The sequence below is a fragment of the Ranitomeya variabilis genome, chromosome 3 (genome assembly GCF_051348905.1).
Source record: "Ranitomeya variabilis isolate aRanVar5 chromosome 3, aRanVar5.hap1, whole genome shotgun sequence".
In the NCBI taxonomy this organism is placed as follows: domain Eukaryota; kingdom Metazoa; phylum Chordata; class Amphibia; order Anura; family Dendrobatidae; genus Ranitomeya; species Ranitomeya variabilis.
Genome location: NC_135234.1, coordinates 303,272,737 through 303,290,468, shown reverse-complemented (window position 1 = coordinate 303,290,468; position 17,732 = coordinate 303,272,737). Strand labels below are relative to the sequence as shown.

At 43.5% G+C, this 17,732-nt stretch overlaps 2 protein-coding genes across 11 annotated transcripts in view; one reads left to right on the top strand and one right to left on the bottom strand.

Annotated features, from left to right (window-relative positions):
• Positions 1–17,732, bottom strand: part of EYA3 (EYA transcriptional coactivator and phosphatase 3) — a 758,790-nt gene that overhangs the window by 33,884 nt on the left and 707,174 nt on the right. For all 9 annotated transcript variants that reach the window (XM_077295600.1, XM_077295599.1, XM_077295598.1 and 6 more), the window contains 2 exons: positions 14,229–14,389; positions 7,906–8,020 (listed from right to left, as the gene is read on the bottom strand). In XM_077295600.1, the coding sequence (XP_077151715.1) occupies positions 7,906–8,020; positions 14,229–14,389 (276 nt within the window). The remainder of the gene's footprint in view (positions 1–7,905; positions 8,021–14,228; positions 14,390–17,732) is intronic.
• The window catches only part of XKR8 (XK related 8), a 523,821-nt gene that overhangs the window by 276,157 nt on the left and 229,932 nt on the right, over positions 1–17,732 (top strand). The window lies entirely within an intron of this gene.

Below are 17,732 nucleotides of genomic sequence, written 5' to 3'. Positions count from 1 at the left end.
TCTAGATAAGTTCCTTAGGGGGTCTACTTTGCAAAATGGTGTCACTTGTGGGGGGGTTTAATGTTTAGGCACATCAGGGGCTCTCCAAACGCGACATGGCATCCCATCTTAATTCCAGTCAATTTTGCATTGAAAAGTCAAATGGCGCTCCTTCCCTTCCGAGCTCTGCCATGCGCCCAAACAGTCGTTTACCCCCACATATGGGGTATCGTCGTGCTCAGGACAAATTGCACAACAACTTTTGTGGTCTAATTTCTTCTCTTACCCTTGGGAAAATAAAAAAAAATGGGGGCGAAAATATAATTTTTGTGAAAAAATATGATTTTTTATTTTTACGGCTCTGCATTATAAACTTCTGTGAAGCACTTGTTGGGTCAAAGTGCTCACCACACATCTAGATAAGTTCCTTAAGGGGTCTACTTTCCAAAATGGTGTCACTTTTGGGGGGTTTCAATGTTTAGGCACATCAGGGGCTCTCCAAACGCAACATGGCGTCCCATCTTAATTCCAATCAATTTTGAATTGAAAAGTCAAATGGCGCTCCTTCCCTTCCGAGCTCTGCTATGCGCCCAAACAGTGGTTTACCCCCACATATGGGGTATCGGCGCACTCAGGACAAATTGCACAACATCTTTTGTGGTCTAATTTCTTCTCTTACCCTTGGGAAAATAAAAAAATGGGGGCGAAAATATAATTTTTGTGAAAAAATATGATTTTTTATTTTTACGGCTCTGCATTATAAACTTCTGTGAAGCACTTGGTGGATCAAAGTGCTCACCACACATCTAGATGAGTTCCTTAAGGGGTCTACTTTCCAAAATGGTGTCACTTGTGGGGGGTTTCAATGTTTAGGCACATCAGGGGCTCTCCAAACGCAACATGGCGTTCCATCTCAATTCCAGTCAATTTTGCATTGAAAAGTCAAATGGCGCTCCTTCCCTTCCGAGCCCTGTCGTGCGCCCAAACAGTGGTTTACCCCCACATATGGGGTATCAGCGTACTCAGAACAAATTGTACAACAACTTTTGGGGTCCATTTTCTCCTGTTACCCTTGGTAAAATAAAACAAATTGGAGCTGAAATAAATTTTGTGTGAAAAAAAGTTAAATGTTCATTTTTATTTAAACATTCCAAAAATTCCTGTGAAACACCTGAAGGGTTAATAAAAGTCTTGAATGTGGTTTTGAGCACCTTGAGGGGTGCAGTTTTTAGAATGGTGTCACACTTGGGTATTTTCTGTCATATAGACCCCTCAAAATAAATTCAAATGAGATGTGGTCCCTAAAAAAAAATGGTGTTGTAAAAATGAGAAATTGCTGGTCAACTTTTAACCCTTATAACTCCCTAACAAAAAAAAATGTTGGTTCCTAAATTGTGCTGATGTAAAGTAGACATGTGGGAAATGTTACCTATTAAGTATTTTGTATAAGACGAAGAAAGAGCGGGCACCGCAACAAGTATTGTAATCAGGGATCAACCACGTGCATATAAACAGAGAACACAAAAAAGGAGAAGAAAAGATATGCACACTAGTGGGATCAACCAACCATATAAATCTTTATTTAATAAACATTACAAAAACAGGAGCAAAAAACGGACATACAATTAAAAACATTTAAAAAGGCCAACAGGCCAAGTGCAACGTCCAAGATCCCCCAGGAGATGATATACACACAATTATTAATGCCTTTATGTAGATACAATCAAATCTGAAAATAGACACACAGATATGTATCCTAAAATAACATACGCAAAAAGTGATGAACAGTTCTACATAATACGCCCAAATAACCCTAGGCTGCCAGCTGGCCTAAAGCAAGTGCCATAAGTCCATATGCAAAATGGTTTCCCATATACATACTGCAGAAATAAGCAAAGTATTATTGGACTAATGCACAATTCCTATAATCCTGCCTCAGCCTATAGCGTAGAATAGGCAGCCAAATAATGAAAGCCTGCGGGGCGCTGTATCATTTGTAATAAAATAAAAGAAGAAAGATCAGCAATCCCCTAAGACGTCCCAAGGACGGCAGGTGCAGGATCCTACATTCAAAAGGTTAAAAGTGCATGGCAAGGTTACCAAAGTGCGCGGCAGGGTTACCAGACACATTGTGACACATTTCCCCTGATGAAGACGCTCTAGCAGCGTCGATAGGCGTGGGGTCTTGATCCCCCCAGGAGCTCTGGTAACCCTGCTGCGCACTTTGGTAACCTTGCCATGCACTTTTAACCTTTTGAATGCAGGATGGCAGGTCAGTTTTAGCATTTAGTGAACCTAGCAAAAAAGCCAAACAAAAAACAAGTGTGAGATTGCACTTTTTTTGCAATTTCGCCTCACTTGGAATTTTTTTCCCGTTTTCTAGTACATGACATGGTAAAACCAATGATGTCTTTCAAAAGTACATCTCGTCCCGCAAAAAAATAAGCCCTCACATGGCCAAATTGATGGAAAAATAAAAAAGTTATGGCTCTGGGAAGGAGGGGAGCGAAAAACGAACACGGAAAAACGGAAAACCCCGAGGTCCTGAAGGGGTTAAAAACAGGGTGGCACATGTTAAGGAGCTGAAACTACTAAACCAGTCATCCAATTTTAACGTGGACACCCTCAAATGATAGCTGAAAGTCTGAACTTCAACTGCATCTAAATTGTTTTGTTGAAAATTCATTGTGGCAATGTCTAGAACCAAAATTAGAAAAATGTTGTCTCTGTCCAAATATATATGGACTTAACTAATATAAATTATATATATATATATATATATATATATATATATACACACATACACACACACACAAATATATACATACTATATATATATGCATCGTGATTACTCGCTAAACCCACCCCCTGCACAGTAGCTCCGCCCCCACCACACATAATCCTGCCCCCCACTCCATTACCACACACAATCCCACCCCCACCACACACAATTCCGCCCCCCAACACATCACCACACATAATCCCGCCCCCCACAACATTACCGATAATACCGCCCCCCCACATTACCACAAATAATCCCGCCCCCACATTACTACAGATAATCCCACCCCCCACCACATTACTACAGATAATCCCCCCACCACATTACCACACATAATCCCGCCCCCCACATTACTACAGATAATCCCACCCCCCACCACATTACTACAGATAATCCCCCCACCACATTACCACACATAATCCCGCCCCCCACATTACTACAGATAATCCCGCCCCCCACCACATTACCACACAATCCCATCCCCCACCACATTTCCATCCATAATCCCGTCCTCCACCACATTACCACACATAATCCCACCCCCCACCACATTACTACAGATAATCCCGCCCACCACCACATTACCACAGATAATCCCGCCCACATTACCACAGATAATCCTGCCCCCCACCACATTACCACACATAATCCCTCCCACCACATTACCACACATAATCCCCCCACCACATTACCACACATAATCCCCCCACCACATTACCACACATAATCCCCCCACCACATTACCACACATAATCCCGCCCCACACATTACCACATAATCCCGCCCCCACATCACCACACATAATCCCGCCCCCAACACATCACCACACATAAGCCTGCCCCCCACCTCATTACCACACATAATCCCACCCCCCACCACATCAACACACATAATCCCGCCCCCAACACATCACCACACATAAGCCTGCCCCCCCACCCCATTACCACACATAATCCCGCCCCCCACATCACCACACATAATCTTGCCCCCCACCACATTACCACACATAATCCTGACCCCACCACATTACCACACATAATCCCGCCCCCCACCACATCACCACACTATTGTTATTAACTTCATTTTAAGTTAATTTACCACCTGCGTAAGCGCTATTGAATGTTGTCATTATTTACTTTAGTTTAATCAACAGCAGCGTTAATTAGATAGCAATGAGCTGGCCGAGCGTTAGCTGGCTGGAAACATCTAGTGTATGTATATATATATATATATATATATATATATATATATATATATATATATATATATATATATATATATATATATATATGATCCTATACCTGCCAATAAAGTATTGCATTTTTATCTTTTCTTCTTCCCTTTTGTTATGCTCACTTTCAAGCCCATGGTGAGCCCTCTTGTCTTTAATTGACAAGGAAGAGGATATCATCGTATTAAGATGGGAGGCGCCGGACCCGCAACACCCATTGGAACGGACTGCCCCCCAGGGTGAGTATAATAAAACTTGTTTTTCTTATCTTTCAGGTTACATCAGGGGGCTTATCTACAGCATTCTAGAATGCTGTAGATAAGCCCCTAATGGCGGTGACCGTAGCTTAAGGTACCTTCACACGAAGCGACGCTGCAGCGATAGCGACAACGATGCCGAACGCTGCAGCGTCGCTGTTTGATCGCTGGAGAGCTGCCACACAGACCGCTCTCCAGCGACCAACGATGCCGAGGTCCCCGGGTAACCAGGGTAAACATCGGGTTGCTAAGCGCAGGGCCGTGCTTAGTAACCCGATGTTTACCCTGGTTACCATCCTAAAAGTAAAAAAAACAAACACTACATACTCACCTGCGCGTCCCCCGGCGTCCGCTTCCCTGCACTGTGTGAGCGCCGGCCCTAACAGCAGAGCGGTGACGTCACCGCTGTGCTTTTACTTTCACTTTAGGGCTGGCGCTCAGTCAGAGCAGGAAGCAGACGGCGGGGGACGCGCAGGTGAGTATGTACTGTTTGTTTTTTTTAACTTTTACGTTGGTAACCAGGGTAAACATCGGGTTACTAAGCGCGGCCCTGCGCTTAGTAACCCGATATTTACCCTGGTTACCAGCGTAAAACATCGCTGGTATTGTTGCTTTTGGTGTCAAACCTGACGATAAACGCCGATCTGACGACCAAAGAAAGTTCTGAACTTTAATCAACGACCAGCGATATCACAGCAGGATCCAGATCGCTGCTGCGTGTCAAACACAACGATATCGCTATCCAGGACGCTGCAACGTCACGGATCGTTGTCCTCGTTGTAAAGTTGTTTCGTGTGAAGCTACCTTTATATGTGAAAAATGAGGTGACAGATTCCCTTTAACAAGAGGAGGTTTTAATTAAACTAACCTCATGGATTTCTCTGGAATAATACATTAAATGACAGATATCAATGTATCATTTTATTCAGCTTCCTATGACCTTTGTGACCATATAGACTGCTTAAAAAGGTTGACCTACTGACAGATTTCCCTTCAAAGATGTTGCCTTCCCACAAATTAACGTATCATAAAGACCTAATCCGGGGCTTCTAGCCATATTGGTATGCCCAGTGAACGGTAATGGCGCTGAAGCTTTGCTAATTCCATTAACTAAAGATGCTGGCTATAATATACAGCCTACATGTTGCTGTCCAATCCACTGGTTTGAGGGCTCTTTCACCCCACCAGCACTGCATCGTGGGTGCAGATTCATTGCCATAACATTTGAGTGGCACTAACAAAAACTCAGGTGTGCCATAAATAAATGCCTGGTGGAATTGCATCTCCCCTTTCACAAAACTAAATACCGGTAAATTAAAGTCAGTCATACATGTAATCCAAATGTTTCTATTAAAACATACTTTTCCTGTAAAAAGAAAAACCGCCAAATGTCAAAATAAAAAAAAAAAAAAAAAAAAAAAAAAAGGCTCTTGGAAATTTAGTTGCTCTTTATGAGATGTTCTATTATTGTGCAAAGTCAATAAAACAAACGATACATATTTGGCATCATCATAATTGCAATAAATGACAGCATTATAGCAACACTGCGTTAATTTAAAATACAAAAAAATTATGGAACTGTGTTTTTCTTTATCCCCTCCCCACCAATATCAGGGTACAGAGTGTGCTGCGTTAATGTCCAGTTTATCCTCCTCTACAAGCCCCTTTCAGCTGCTGTTTGGCAAGCTCTGAACTCTATACTCAGTCTGTGTAAGGCCGGCCTCACACTCAGCGTATGTAAATACGGTCCCTTTTTTACGGCCGTAATACGCAGAAAAGTCCCCAAAATAGTGATCCGTATGTCATCCGTAGGCAGGGTGTGTCAGCGTATTTTGCGCATGGCATCCTCTGTATGTAATCCGTATGGCATCCGTACTGCGATATTTTCTCGCAGGCTTGCAAAGCCGACATCTAATGGATTTATGTGCTCAATTGTTCATTAAAACATATATACAGTATATATATATATATATATATATATATATATATATATATATATATATATATATCTATCATTGAGACATATATATGTCCTCATATGAACTTGAGCGTGGGAACTTTTCCAAGGCTCCAGTTCATGAGGACATCCAGCAGAGGGCGCCTCACCGCAACTCAAGGTAACTACAGATCATCCTGCTTTCCTTTCAGTACCCGGGGGTTTACAGGCATGAGCGAGTGCATTAGCACAGCTCCTGGCTGTAAAATGATTTACCCCTTCAGATGGATTTACTTCGTGGGACGTGACAGATCATCTGAAGGTATGTATATTGTTGGTTTACTATTTTTCAGAGCGAGGGTCTTCAGGTGGATTGAGAGCGCAATAAAATATTAAAACAACCTATGTGTTTATTTCATTAAAATACTTTTTAATAATGTGTGTGTGTTTTTTTAACCCTTTCATACAATTGGACTAATAATGGATAGGTGTCATAATTGACGCCTCTCCATTATTAATCTGGCTTAATGTCACCTTACAATAGCAAGGTGACATTAACCCTTCATTACCCCATATCCCACCGCTACACGGGAGTGGGAAGAGAGTGACCAAGTGCCAGAATAGGCGCATCTTCCAGATGTGCCTTTTCTGGGGTGGCTGGGGGCAGATGTTTGTAGCCAGGGGGGGCCAATAACCATGGACCCTCTCTAGGCTATTAATATCTGCCCTCAGTCACTGGCTTTACCACTCTGGCGGAGAAAATTGCGCGGGAGCCCACGCCAATTTTTTCCGCCATTTAACCCTTTATTTTACAAGCTACAGCGCCCAAATTTTGCACATACACATTACTAACATTAGTAGTGTGGAATATGCAAAAAAAAAGGGATATGAGATGGTTTACTGTATGTAAACCATGTCTCATATCATGTCGGGTTTGTGAAGGAGAAATGAAAAGCCGGCAATTGAATTACCGGCTTTTCACTAACACCGCTGCGTATTTCTCGCAAGTCACACTGCTGGTCCGTGTGGAATCCATATTTTTCTCGCCCCCATAGACTTTCATTGACGATTTTTTTGCGCAATACGGTGACAAACGCAGCATGCTGCGATTTTCTACGGCCGTACAAGACCGTATATTACGGATGCGTAATATACGGCAGATAGGAGCTGGGACATAGAGAATCATTGGGCCGTGTGTAATGCGTATTTTACAGACGTAGTTTATGCGCTCATACGTCCGTAAAATTCGCTAGTGTGAGGCCGGCCTAAGAGCTTTCCTTTTCTGAGCCTCTGGGCTCGCTACACTAGTACTCAGGCAGGAAAATTCTCATACACAGACTGCTAGAATATAGCCAATATTGCGGAGCAGCAGTTCAGAGATGTGGAATCCGGACACTTTCTGCAGAATAGAGTTTGGATACGGAGGAAGCAAAATAAGGTAATTACGTACTGTATATTATAAAAAAATGTACATTTTGCATTGCCTGGGGGAAATTAACCCCACTCCCTCCCATAGTTATTGTTTAATAACTAAACAATAATTAAATAAATCGGATGTACTTTAACAAAAACAAACCATTCACAAATTTTCCCACAAAAAGAAGAAGAAAAAAAAAAAAAAAAGAGCGCTTGTGCCGTTCCACTGAAAGAAAAGTTAAAAATGTATCCTTCACACTAGAGTTATTGAAACGGAATGAATGGTAAATGTATCAGTGCTTACCTTGACTGGATAAGTAGTAAACATTTTAATGCAGTTCCTAACCAGCCATCTGTTAAGGTCTCTATATCAGCTCTCAGCCTCTGGAGAGAATCACGCCTCTGTGGGCTGAGCAGTGCTGGCAATGAGAAGGAAATTACTACATTAAATACATGCCGGGCACTACAATTCATTTTCTCATTATGTGACTAGATGATCAAAGTTGTACTGTTACAGCAAAATAATGCTCTTTACATTTTCAACTGACTAAGGAAAAACACTTGTGGAATAAGACATACATTTCTGATGAAATCTAAGTCATGCATTTTGGATTCTTTTGTTTCACCCAAGAGGGCAGGAATATGTTCTGAGGATCTGTCCTGTGGTTTGACCACACTCACTTCTGAAAATAGGCCTGAGATTAGCAGTTTTTTTTTCACTGATAGGGATGTGTAAAATAGGGAGAGGAGAGGGTGGGATGAGGGATGAGAAAAACAAAGACCTTTCTCCATGTTCTTCTACCTGTCTGTGAAAAACACACAGCACACAAATGGCGTCCAGTTATTTCATGGACCCAAAGAATTTAATTGTAGTTTGATCCAACACTCTGATCAATATCGAACATATCTGTGCAAAATTACAAGTAAATTGCCCCATTAATACATTACTTATTTTACTCACTTATATAGCACCATTAATTCCACAGCACTTTACAGACATCATCATCACTGTCCCCATTGGGGCTCACAATCTAAATTCCAGTGTACATTCTCCAATATTCATTTATTTTTTCAAAGCCCCACTCGAGCGTTTATATTTTTTCATATTACAGGAATCAGTGCAGAGTGAATGAATCTATCTGGAAATAATCAGTTAGAATTGCTTCTAATCTTTATTATCACTGTGGTAAGAGACTAGAAGTCACCTTTTCTGATAGGTGTGGATTCTGTCATCCTGCTGTAGCTTGGCTGAGCGGCAGGGTGGTGGTCACAGAGCAGGAGGTGCTCGATGTGGACGGACAAACACTCAGTTGTGCCTGGCAGATCTGATCCCTTGTTGATGTTTTCTCCTCAAACTGGCCATGTATCTCAATCGTTTAGCCCATGTGATTTTGGTCCACTTAGGGAATGTTTCCACGTTCAGTATTTGCTACGGATTGGAGGCTGTGTACAGCCGCAGCGACCAATCCACAGCAACCAGGTGTTACAGCATAGTGGAGGGGATTTTATGAAATCCCATCTCCACTATGCGTTCAAAGACTCAGGTGGCAAACCTGTGTATATGCACATATATACATATACTAGATGGTAGCCCGATTCTAACGCATCGGGTATTCTATAATATGCATGTATGCATGTCCACGTAGTATCGTAGTATATTGCCCATCCACGTAGTATATTGCCCAGTGACGTAGTATATTGCCCAGTGATGTAGTATATTGCCCAGCCACGTAGTATATTGCCCAGTTACGTAGTATACAGCACAGAGCCACATAGTATATTGCACAGCGACGTAGTATACAGCACAGAGCCACGTAGGATATTGCCCAGCCACGTAGTATACAGCAGAGCCACATAGTATATAGCACAGAGCCACGTAGTATATTGCCCAGCCACGTAGTATATTGCCCAGCCATGTATGTCACAGGTTAAAAAATAAAATATAAACATATACTCACCTTCCGAGGGGCCCCTTGTAGTTCTGTCGCCTGTGTTCGGTGCAGGCGACAGCTTCCGGTCCCAGGGTGTGATGACGTCGCGGTCACATGACCGTGACGTCATGGCAGGTCCTTCCCGCGCAGGGCCTGCGATGACGTCGGGGGTCACATGACCGTGACGTCATGGCAGGTCCTTCTCGCGCAGGCCCTGTGATGACATCGCAGTCACATGACCGTGACGTCATGACAGGTTCTTCTCGCGCAGGCCCTGTGATGACGTCGCGGTCACATGACCGTGACGTCATGGCAGGTCCTTCTCGCACAGGCCCTGTGATGACGTCGCGGTCACATGACCGTGACGTCATGGAAGGTCCTTCTGGCATACCATCCTTGGCACCGGAACGTCGCGAGGAGCGGGAAAGGCGGCGGAAGGTGAGTATATAATGATGTTTTATTTTTTTTATTATTTTTAACATTAAATGTTTTTACTATTGACGCCGCATAGGTAGCATCAATAGTAAAAACTTGGTCACACAGGGTTAATAGCGGCGGTAATGGAGTAAACCGCGGCATAACGCGGTCCGTTACCGCTGGCATTAACCCTGTGTGAGCGGTGACTGCGGGGAGTATGGAGCGGGCGCCGGGCACTGACTGCAGGGGAGTAGGGAGGGACTAATCGGACTGTGGCCGTTGCTGATTGGTCGCGGCAGCCATGACAGGCAGTGTTATGGACCTGGTGGTTAGGAGCACCCGGAATGACCTGATGAGTAAATTCAAAATCGGGACTAGCTCTGGGTAAGTGGGAACTCTGCTGACCGCAAACTTTACTCCTATCACACACACTAGAAATAGCCGTGGAGCGTACCTAACTCTCCCTAGACGCCTCTTCACAGCCTAAGAGCTAACTACACCTAAAGATAGAAATAGAAGCCTTACCTTGCCTCAGAGAAATTCCCCAAAGGTAAAGGCAGACCCCCACATATATTGACTGTGAGTTAAGAGGAAAGTCACAAACACAGGAAGGAAACAGGTTTTAGCAAAGGAGGCCAGATTTCACTAAATAGTCAGAGGATAGAAAAGGGAACTATGCGGTCAGCACAAAAGACTACAAAAAACCACGCAGAGTAAGCAAGAAGACTCCCCACACCGACTCACGGTGTGGAGGTGCCACTCTGCACCCCAGAGCTTCCAGCTAGCAAGGGAATATCATGATAGCAAGCTGGACTAGAAATTAGCAGTAACAACAAATTAACTAGCAAAGACTTAGCATCTGCTGGAGTAGACAGGTCCTCAGAGAAGTCCAAGAGAGATCTGAACCAATACTGAAACAATGACAGCTGGCATGAAGTAACGATCTGAGTGGAGTTAAATAGGGAAGCAGCATAGCAATAAACGAGAGCAGCTGATAAAGCCAACCTCAGTGACCAGCAGTTCCACTCGAAGCCACCAGAGGGAGTCCAAGAGCAGAACCAACCAAAGTACCATTCATGACCACAGGAGGGAGTCCGAGAACGGAATTCACAATTCATTAATGTAATTAAGCTTTGTCAACTAGTGAAGGAATAGCCATTCTTCCTCTCAGCAGGTGGCTAGTCAAATATACATACAACCTGGACTAAGTGGAGCCGACCAGAATAGAATCTTCTGATGGACCCAACCATTGAACAGAAGGTGTGACCCCTACCCCCTTCATGGGCGGATCCCAGGAGCTCAGACAAGCCATTCTTATTTTTGAGATCAGATGTGAGTTTACCCTTGAAGGAGAAGGAGTGGGGATTCTTAGCTGAGGCAAGACCCCACGTTCATCTGTGACTGCGGAAGCGAACGGAGCGAGACTTGAGCTGAGGACATATCTCGCCGTTCGTGGGATTGTTTTGGGATCCCTTGGACTCGTGTGGACTATTGCTTTGTTAGCTTGCACAAGGATTATCGGGAGGTGCCCCGAACCTGTTCCGTTGGACTAATTGTGGACTCTGTAGATCTACCTGCATGTGTTGTTCCAGCGTTCTTGATAATAAATCTGTGGAATCATCCATTGGCCTGTTGTCCCTTCTTGCTCTGCCATACACCCCGTCACAGCTATAATTGCAGCAAAAAATTGCGTGGGCTCCCGCACAATTTTCTCCTCCAGAGAGGGAAAGCCAGTGACTGAGGGCAGATATTAATAGCCTAGAGAGGGACCATTGATTTTGCCGCCCGGTTAAAAAAAAAATCTGCCCCCAGCCACCCCAGAAAAGGCGCATCTATAAGATGCTCCTTTTCTGGCACTTAGCTTCTCCCATCCTGTTGAGGAGAGCCATAAGATCAAATACTTAATTAACCTCAAGACGTACGAGATTAAGAGAAGCGCCCCATAACGTGTACTGTTTAACCTTACATAAGCTTTCTCAGATCAGTGAGACCCTAAAGATGGCTGCCATTTCCTGTTTCAGCACACCATGTGCTGATATCCAAGATGATCAGTGAGACCCTAAAGATGGCTGCCATTTCCTGTTTCAGCACACCATGTGCTGATCTCCAAGATAACGCCCACAATAAGGTGACCTCATGGATCCACCCACAGTGACGCCCACCTTGATGACCTCATGGACCAACCCACTGTGATGACCCAATGGATCCGCCCACAGACTTGCTCATTGCCCAACCCACTAACCAATTGAATACATCCGATCACTCCCATTTTAGAGCTAACCGAGCCCCCCTTACAGGGGTTATATAAACCTGTGTTCTGACTAAATAAAGGCTTTGGAGCTGAGCCGCAGACTGATCAAGGAGAGTTTACATCTGACTGTGTATGTCTGATGTTATTTCTTTAGTGCGCACCTGATCAATATCCATTAGGGTGACATTAATCCGGGTTAATAACGGAGAGGTGTAAATAAGACACCTATCCATTATTAACCCTAGAATAGTAAAGGGCTAAAAAAAGACACACATTGATTAAAAAATCTTTTAATGAAATAATCACACCAAGTTTTTGACAAAATGTATTTTTCCGCTAATCCAAAAAAAACCCTTGTTCTGTAAAAAATAAAAAAAAATAAAAATAAATAAATAAAAAAGCAACAATATCCATACCTCTTCGCAGTAGTCAGGACCCACGCCGTAAATCCATCACAAAGGGTTAACTAGTTTACAACGGGGACAGATGCAAATGCTACCGGCCCCCGCTGTAAACCACTGCAGAATGAATTAAATCATCTCTGCGCAGGCTCCCCAGCTGACCGGGGATGAAATGATTAGCGTGGGAAAATTTCCCACGCTCATGAGTTCACCTCCGGTCAGCCGTGGAGTCAGTGCAGCTGAAGTGAGTACCGCTGACGTCTTCGGGTCCCAACGAGTTCACCCAAGCTGCACTCGAGTGAACTCGTTATACAATGAACGGGGTCGCTTTACGGCCCCGTTCACTGTATCGGCGGTTTAGAGCAGCCACATGTTATGTGGCTGCTCTAAACTTTAGATCATCGTGGGACACTCGTTTAAAATGGATTCTACGGAGGGTAGGTATCTTTTGTGGTTTGTTATTTTATTTTTATTAAGGTGAATGAGGGCTTCAGGTAAATAGGTGTCCAGGTGAGTATATGGAATTTTTTTGTGTGGCGATCGGCGTGGACAGGTATGTATAGTTTATTTCCACAGGTAACCACTGGCCACCAATGAAAATTTATTTTGGGGACAAATTAAAAAAAAAAAAAAAAAAAAAAAAATGGGCAAAAAAAACAACAAAGGGATGAAATTAATATAGGGCCATGATAAAAAAATTAAAAAAAATTAAATATTTCGAAAAATAAGGGGGGCAATAAAAAATATCGGGTCAGGGCAAGAAAAAAACAAAAGATTTTTTTAACAGCAGGAACAGTTCGAGCTGATCCTGTTGCCACTAAAGGGGAACAGACATAGGCCGATGGGAGTAGTAGTCTTATCGGCCTATGTCTATAGTTACACACACACAGCAAATACAACACACACACAGACACTTACCACACTGATCACAAGGGACATCCAGCGTCATGCGATCATACCAGTCCATGTTAGCAGCCATCATCCAGGAAGATGGGAATGATCTGGGATTCTCGTCTTCCTGGATTATGGGATGCTCATGGGATGGCATGATGGGACGCCCAAGATGTCACTTCCTATTTGCTGTGCTTTTGATTTACAAAACCACAGCAAATGAGTTTGAAATCTGCAAACATTTGTAATATTTGCAGATTTCAAGCATTCCAATACAAGACTACGGCGGCAGAATCGCTGCGATTCGGCAAAATAAATGAACATGCGGAGTATTTTTCGGCGATGCAATTCCGCTGAGGAAAAATACATAGCATGGGCACAGCAATTGCAGAATGCAATTAAATTTAATTGGATGCGTTGTTAGCGTTTTTTTAAGCGTTTCCGCAGCGGAAAAGCTTAAAGAACGCAACGTGGGCACGCAGCCTAAAGTCTGTGGGTGGTCCAAAATATATATAACATACATGCGGGCCTAGATTTTACCCTTAATCTCTTACACTTATTACCTTCAAAGTTTGTGATTTATTAGACAATTATTGTATAATACAAAACTCCTCCAAAATTTGTGCAATACCTTTAAAAAGTAACAATAAAGAGCAACAAGACGGGTAATACAAAAAGAACACAGGGTGAAAGGAATCCAATCATATGCTGCCTTAATCACACATTACTCACTTACCACTGACATTGCCCTTGTATTTCTCATAAACCTCAATGACTTTCCGATAGCGAAATGCCAGCTTTCTCATCCAGTCCATCCCACCTTGTACCCCAGTGCCAGTGGGATGATTCCGGTTCACTGTAGAACTATTAAATCCATCTGTGGTAAAGCTGTAGTTACTGCAATACAAGAAAGCAATTTAGAACTCGCTCAACTAAAAACTGAGAATTTAAAAACCATTTATTCAGGCTATGAAATACATAGCCTTCTTGTCAGGTTGATCCAAACATCTGGTCAGCAATGAACACCTCTGAACCAACAGCCAATTGAACTGGATGTGGACGGAACACAGCAGAAGAGCACGCCTAGTCCCGCTACAATGGACACATGCAATCCAAACTCTGTATACGATAGTTACTCTTTATTATTCTGCTAATGGTAGCAACAAAAAAAATTAAAGGGATTGGCCAATGCTTTTATATTGGTGGCCTAACCTTAGGATAGATCCATCAATATCTGATCCATTATCAGTTGTAGAGCAGAGCAGCTGCATAGTGACCACAGATCCACTCTTACATTTGAATAGGGGCAGATGAGCAGTATCCGGATGCAGCCCCTATTCAGTTGATAGAGCTATACCTCCATCGATCTATAACGATGGTCTATCCTTAAGAAAAGTCAATGTCAGAAGTACTGGACAACCCCTTTAATTGTGAATTTCTACAGTGTTTTTTCGGCAGTGGAAAAAAATGCAGCACCCACATGTTACATAAATGTAAAGAACATTTGCATGTTACTGTACAATGGGGCCATAAGGCAGAAAGAAGCGATGGTATCCATCAATAATATGGTCACTGTCAGACATATACCTCATGAGCATATACACCCGACAATAGCAGTAAATAGTACAATTCGTCTTACGATCCACTATCACTTGTATCTGACAATCTCTTAGTAACAATGGCCGTTTCCTTGTGTCTGTATGTACGGCCTATTACGAGGTAGTGGTCCACCTGAGTTATATATGATTTTTATTTACTTTTATAATGTCTGGTTTTCTTGGATACACAAAGGATGGTGATGGACCTCAAGGTGCAAAAAAGTCACTTCATTAACATAATCTTTGGAGAGTACAATAGCCACCAGTAGGGTTGAGCGACTTTCATTTTTTTAAGATCGAATCGGGTTTTGCGAAACCTGACTTTGTCCAAAGTCGAGTCGAGTGCAGTCGGCCGATTATCGCGAAAAGTGGGGGATCGACCGAAACACGAAACCCAATGCAAGTCAATGGGGAAGCATAGTCGGCAGTGAGTGGAGGCCAGGAAAACACCTACAGTGCCCATTTTAATGCCAAAAACATCCATTCTTGTTTCTGAAGCTTGTCAATCTTAATTAACTTTATAATAATAGTTGGGCATTGGAAATTGGGGGTCATTTGGCAAAAGTTGTGGGGGGTAGGGCTGGTTCAAGGTTTTAGTGGGCCCAGGAAACGTGGACTACGTCACGGCGGTGGAGCAGGAAGAGGTAAGTATTTCAACGTTGCAAGTGCTGTGATCCTGAGCAAGCAGGGGGGGCCCACTCGTTCGCATTGGCACTGGCACAGGGCCCCTCAAAGTACAGCGGTGTGTTTGCACGGCGGGGGCGCCTCCCACCGGCAGCGACACTTTTGCGTACTCTGAGGGGCCCTGTGCCTGTGACGTCGCCAACGAGTATGCCCCCCACCTGATGAAGGAACCTGCACTTTCATCTGCACCTTCCTCTTTGTCCCTGTGTAAGGTGGTATAACATGCAGGAAGGGGAACCTTACTTTCAGCAGGGTCAGATTCTGGCTGTGTAGCGTGCAAGGGGAATGTAGTGGTCTGGGTCAAAGTACCACAAGACTTCTGTAGCACCGGCTGGGCAATGGGCAGGATGAGGAGGAAACAGTGATATAGGGCCAAATAATAAAGTGGGCTAAATGCAATTTAAAATTGGTAACAGGACTAACCAGGCAGCATTGCTTAGTTCAGTGGAGGACAACTGTAATGAGAGGCAGACACAGTTAGTAGGCCCAAATACAGTGGGGCAAAAAAGTATTTAGTCAGTCAGCAATAGTGCAAGTTCCACCACTTAAAAAGATGAGAGGCGTCTGTAATTTACATCATAGGTAAACCTCAACTATGGGAGACAAACTGAGAAAAAAAAATCCAGAAAATCACATTGTCTGTTTTTTTATCATTTTCTTTGCATATTATGGTGGCAAATAAGTATTTGGTCAGAAACAAAATTTCATCTCAATACTTTGTAATACAGCCTTTATTGGCAATGACAGAGGTCAAACGTTTTCTGTAAGTCTTCACAAGGTTGCCACACACTGTTGTTGGTATGTTGGCCCATTCCTCCATGCAGATCTCCTCTAGAGCAGTGATGTTTTTGGCTTTTCGCTTGGCAACACGGACTTTCAACTCCCTCCAAAGGTTTTCTATAGGGTTGAGATCTGGAGACTGGCTAGGCCACTCCAGGACCTTGAAATGCTTCTTACGAAGCCACTCCTTCGTTGCCCTGGCGGTGTGCTTTGGATCATTGTCATGTTGAAAGACCCAGCCACGTTTCATCTTCAATGCCCTTGCTGATGGAAGGAGGTTTGCACTCAAAATCTCACGATACATGGCCCCATTCATTCTTTCATGTACCCGGATCAGTCGTCCTGGCCCCTTTGCAGAGAAACAGCCCCAAAGCATGATGTTTCCACCACCATGCTTTACAGTAGGTATGGTGTTTGATGGATGCAACTCAGTATTCTTTTTCCTCCAAACACGACAAGTTGTGTTTCTACCAAACAGTTCCAGTTTGGTTTCATCAGACCATAGGACATTCTCCCAAAACTCCTCTGGATCATCCAAATGCTCTCTAGCAAACTTCAGACGGGCCCGGACATGTACTGGCTTAAGCAGTGGGACACGTCTGGCACTGCAGGATCTGAGTCCATGGTGGCGTAGTGTGTTACTTATGGTAGGCCTTGTTACATTGGTCCCAGCTCTCTGCAGTTCATTCACTAGGTCCCCCCGCATGGTTCTGGGATTTTTGCTCACCGTTCTTGTGATCATTCTGACCCCACGGGGTGGGATTTTGCGTGGAGCCCCAGATCGAGGGAGATTATCAGTGGTCTTGAATGTCTTCCATTTTCTAATTATTGCTCCCACTTTTGATTTCTTCACTCCAAGCTGGTTGGCTATTGCAGATTCAGTCTTCCCAGCCTGGTGCAGGGCTACAATTTTGTTTCTGGTGTCCTTTGACAGCTCTTTGGTCTTCACCATAGAGGAGTTTGGAGTCAGACTGTTTGAGGGTGTGCACAGGTGTCTTTTTATTCTGATAACAAGTTTAAACAGGTGCCATTACTACAGGTAATGAGTGGAGGAAAGAGGAGACTCTTAAAGAAGAAGTTACAGGTCTGTGAGAGCCAGAAATCTTGATTGTTTGTTTCTGACCAAATAATTATTTTCAACCATAATATGCAAATAAAATGATAAAAAAAAACAGACA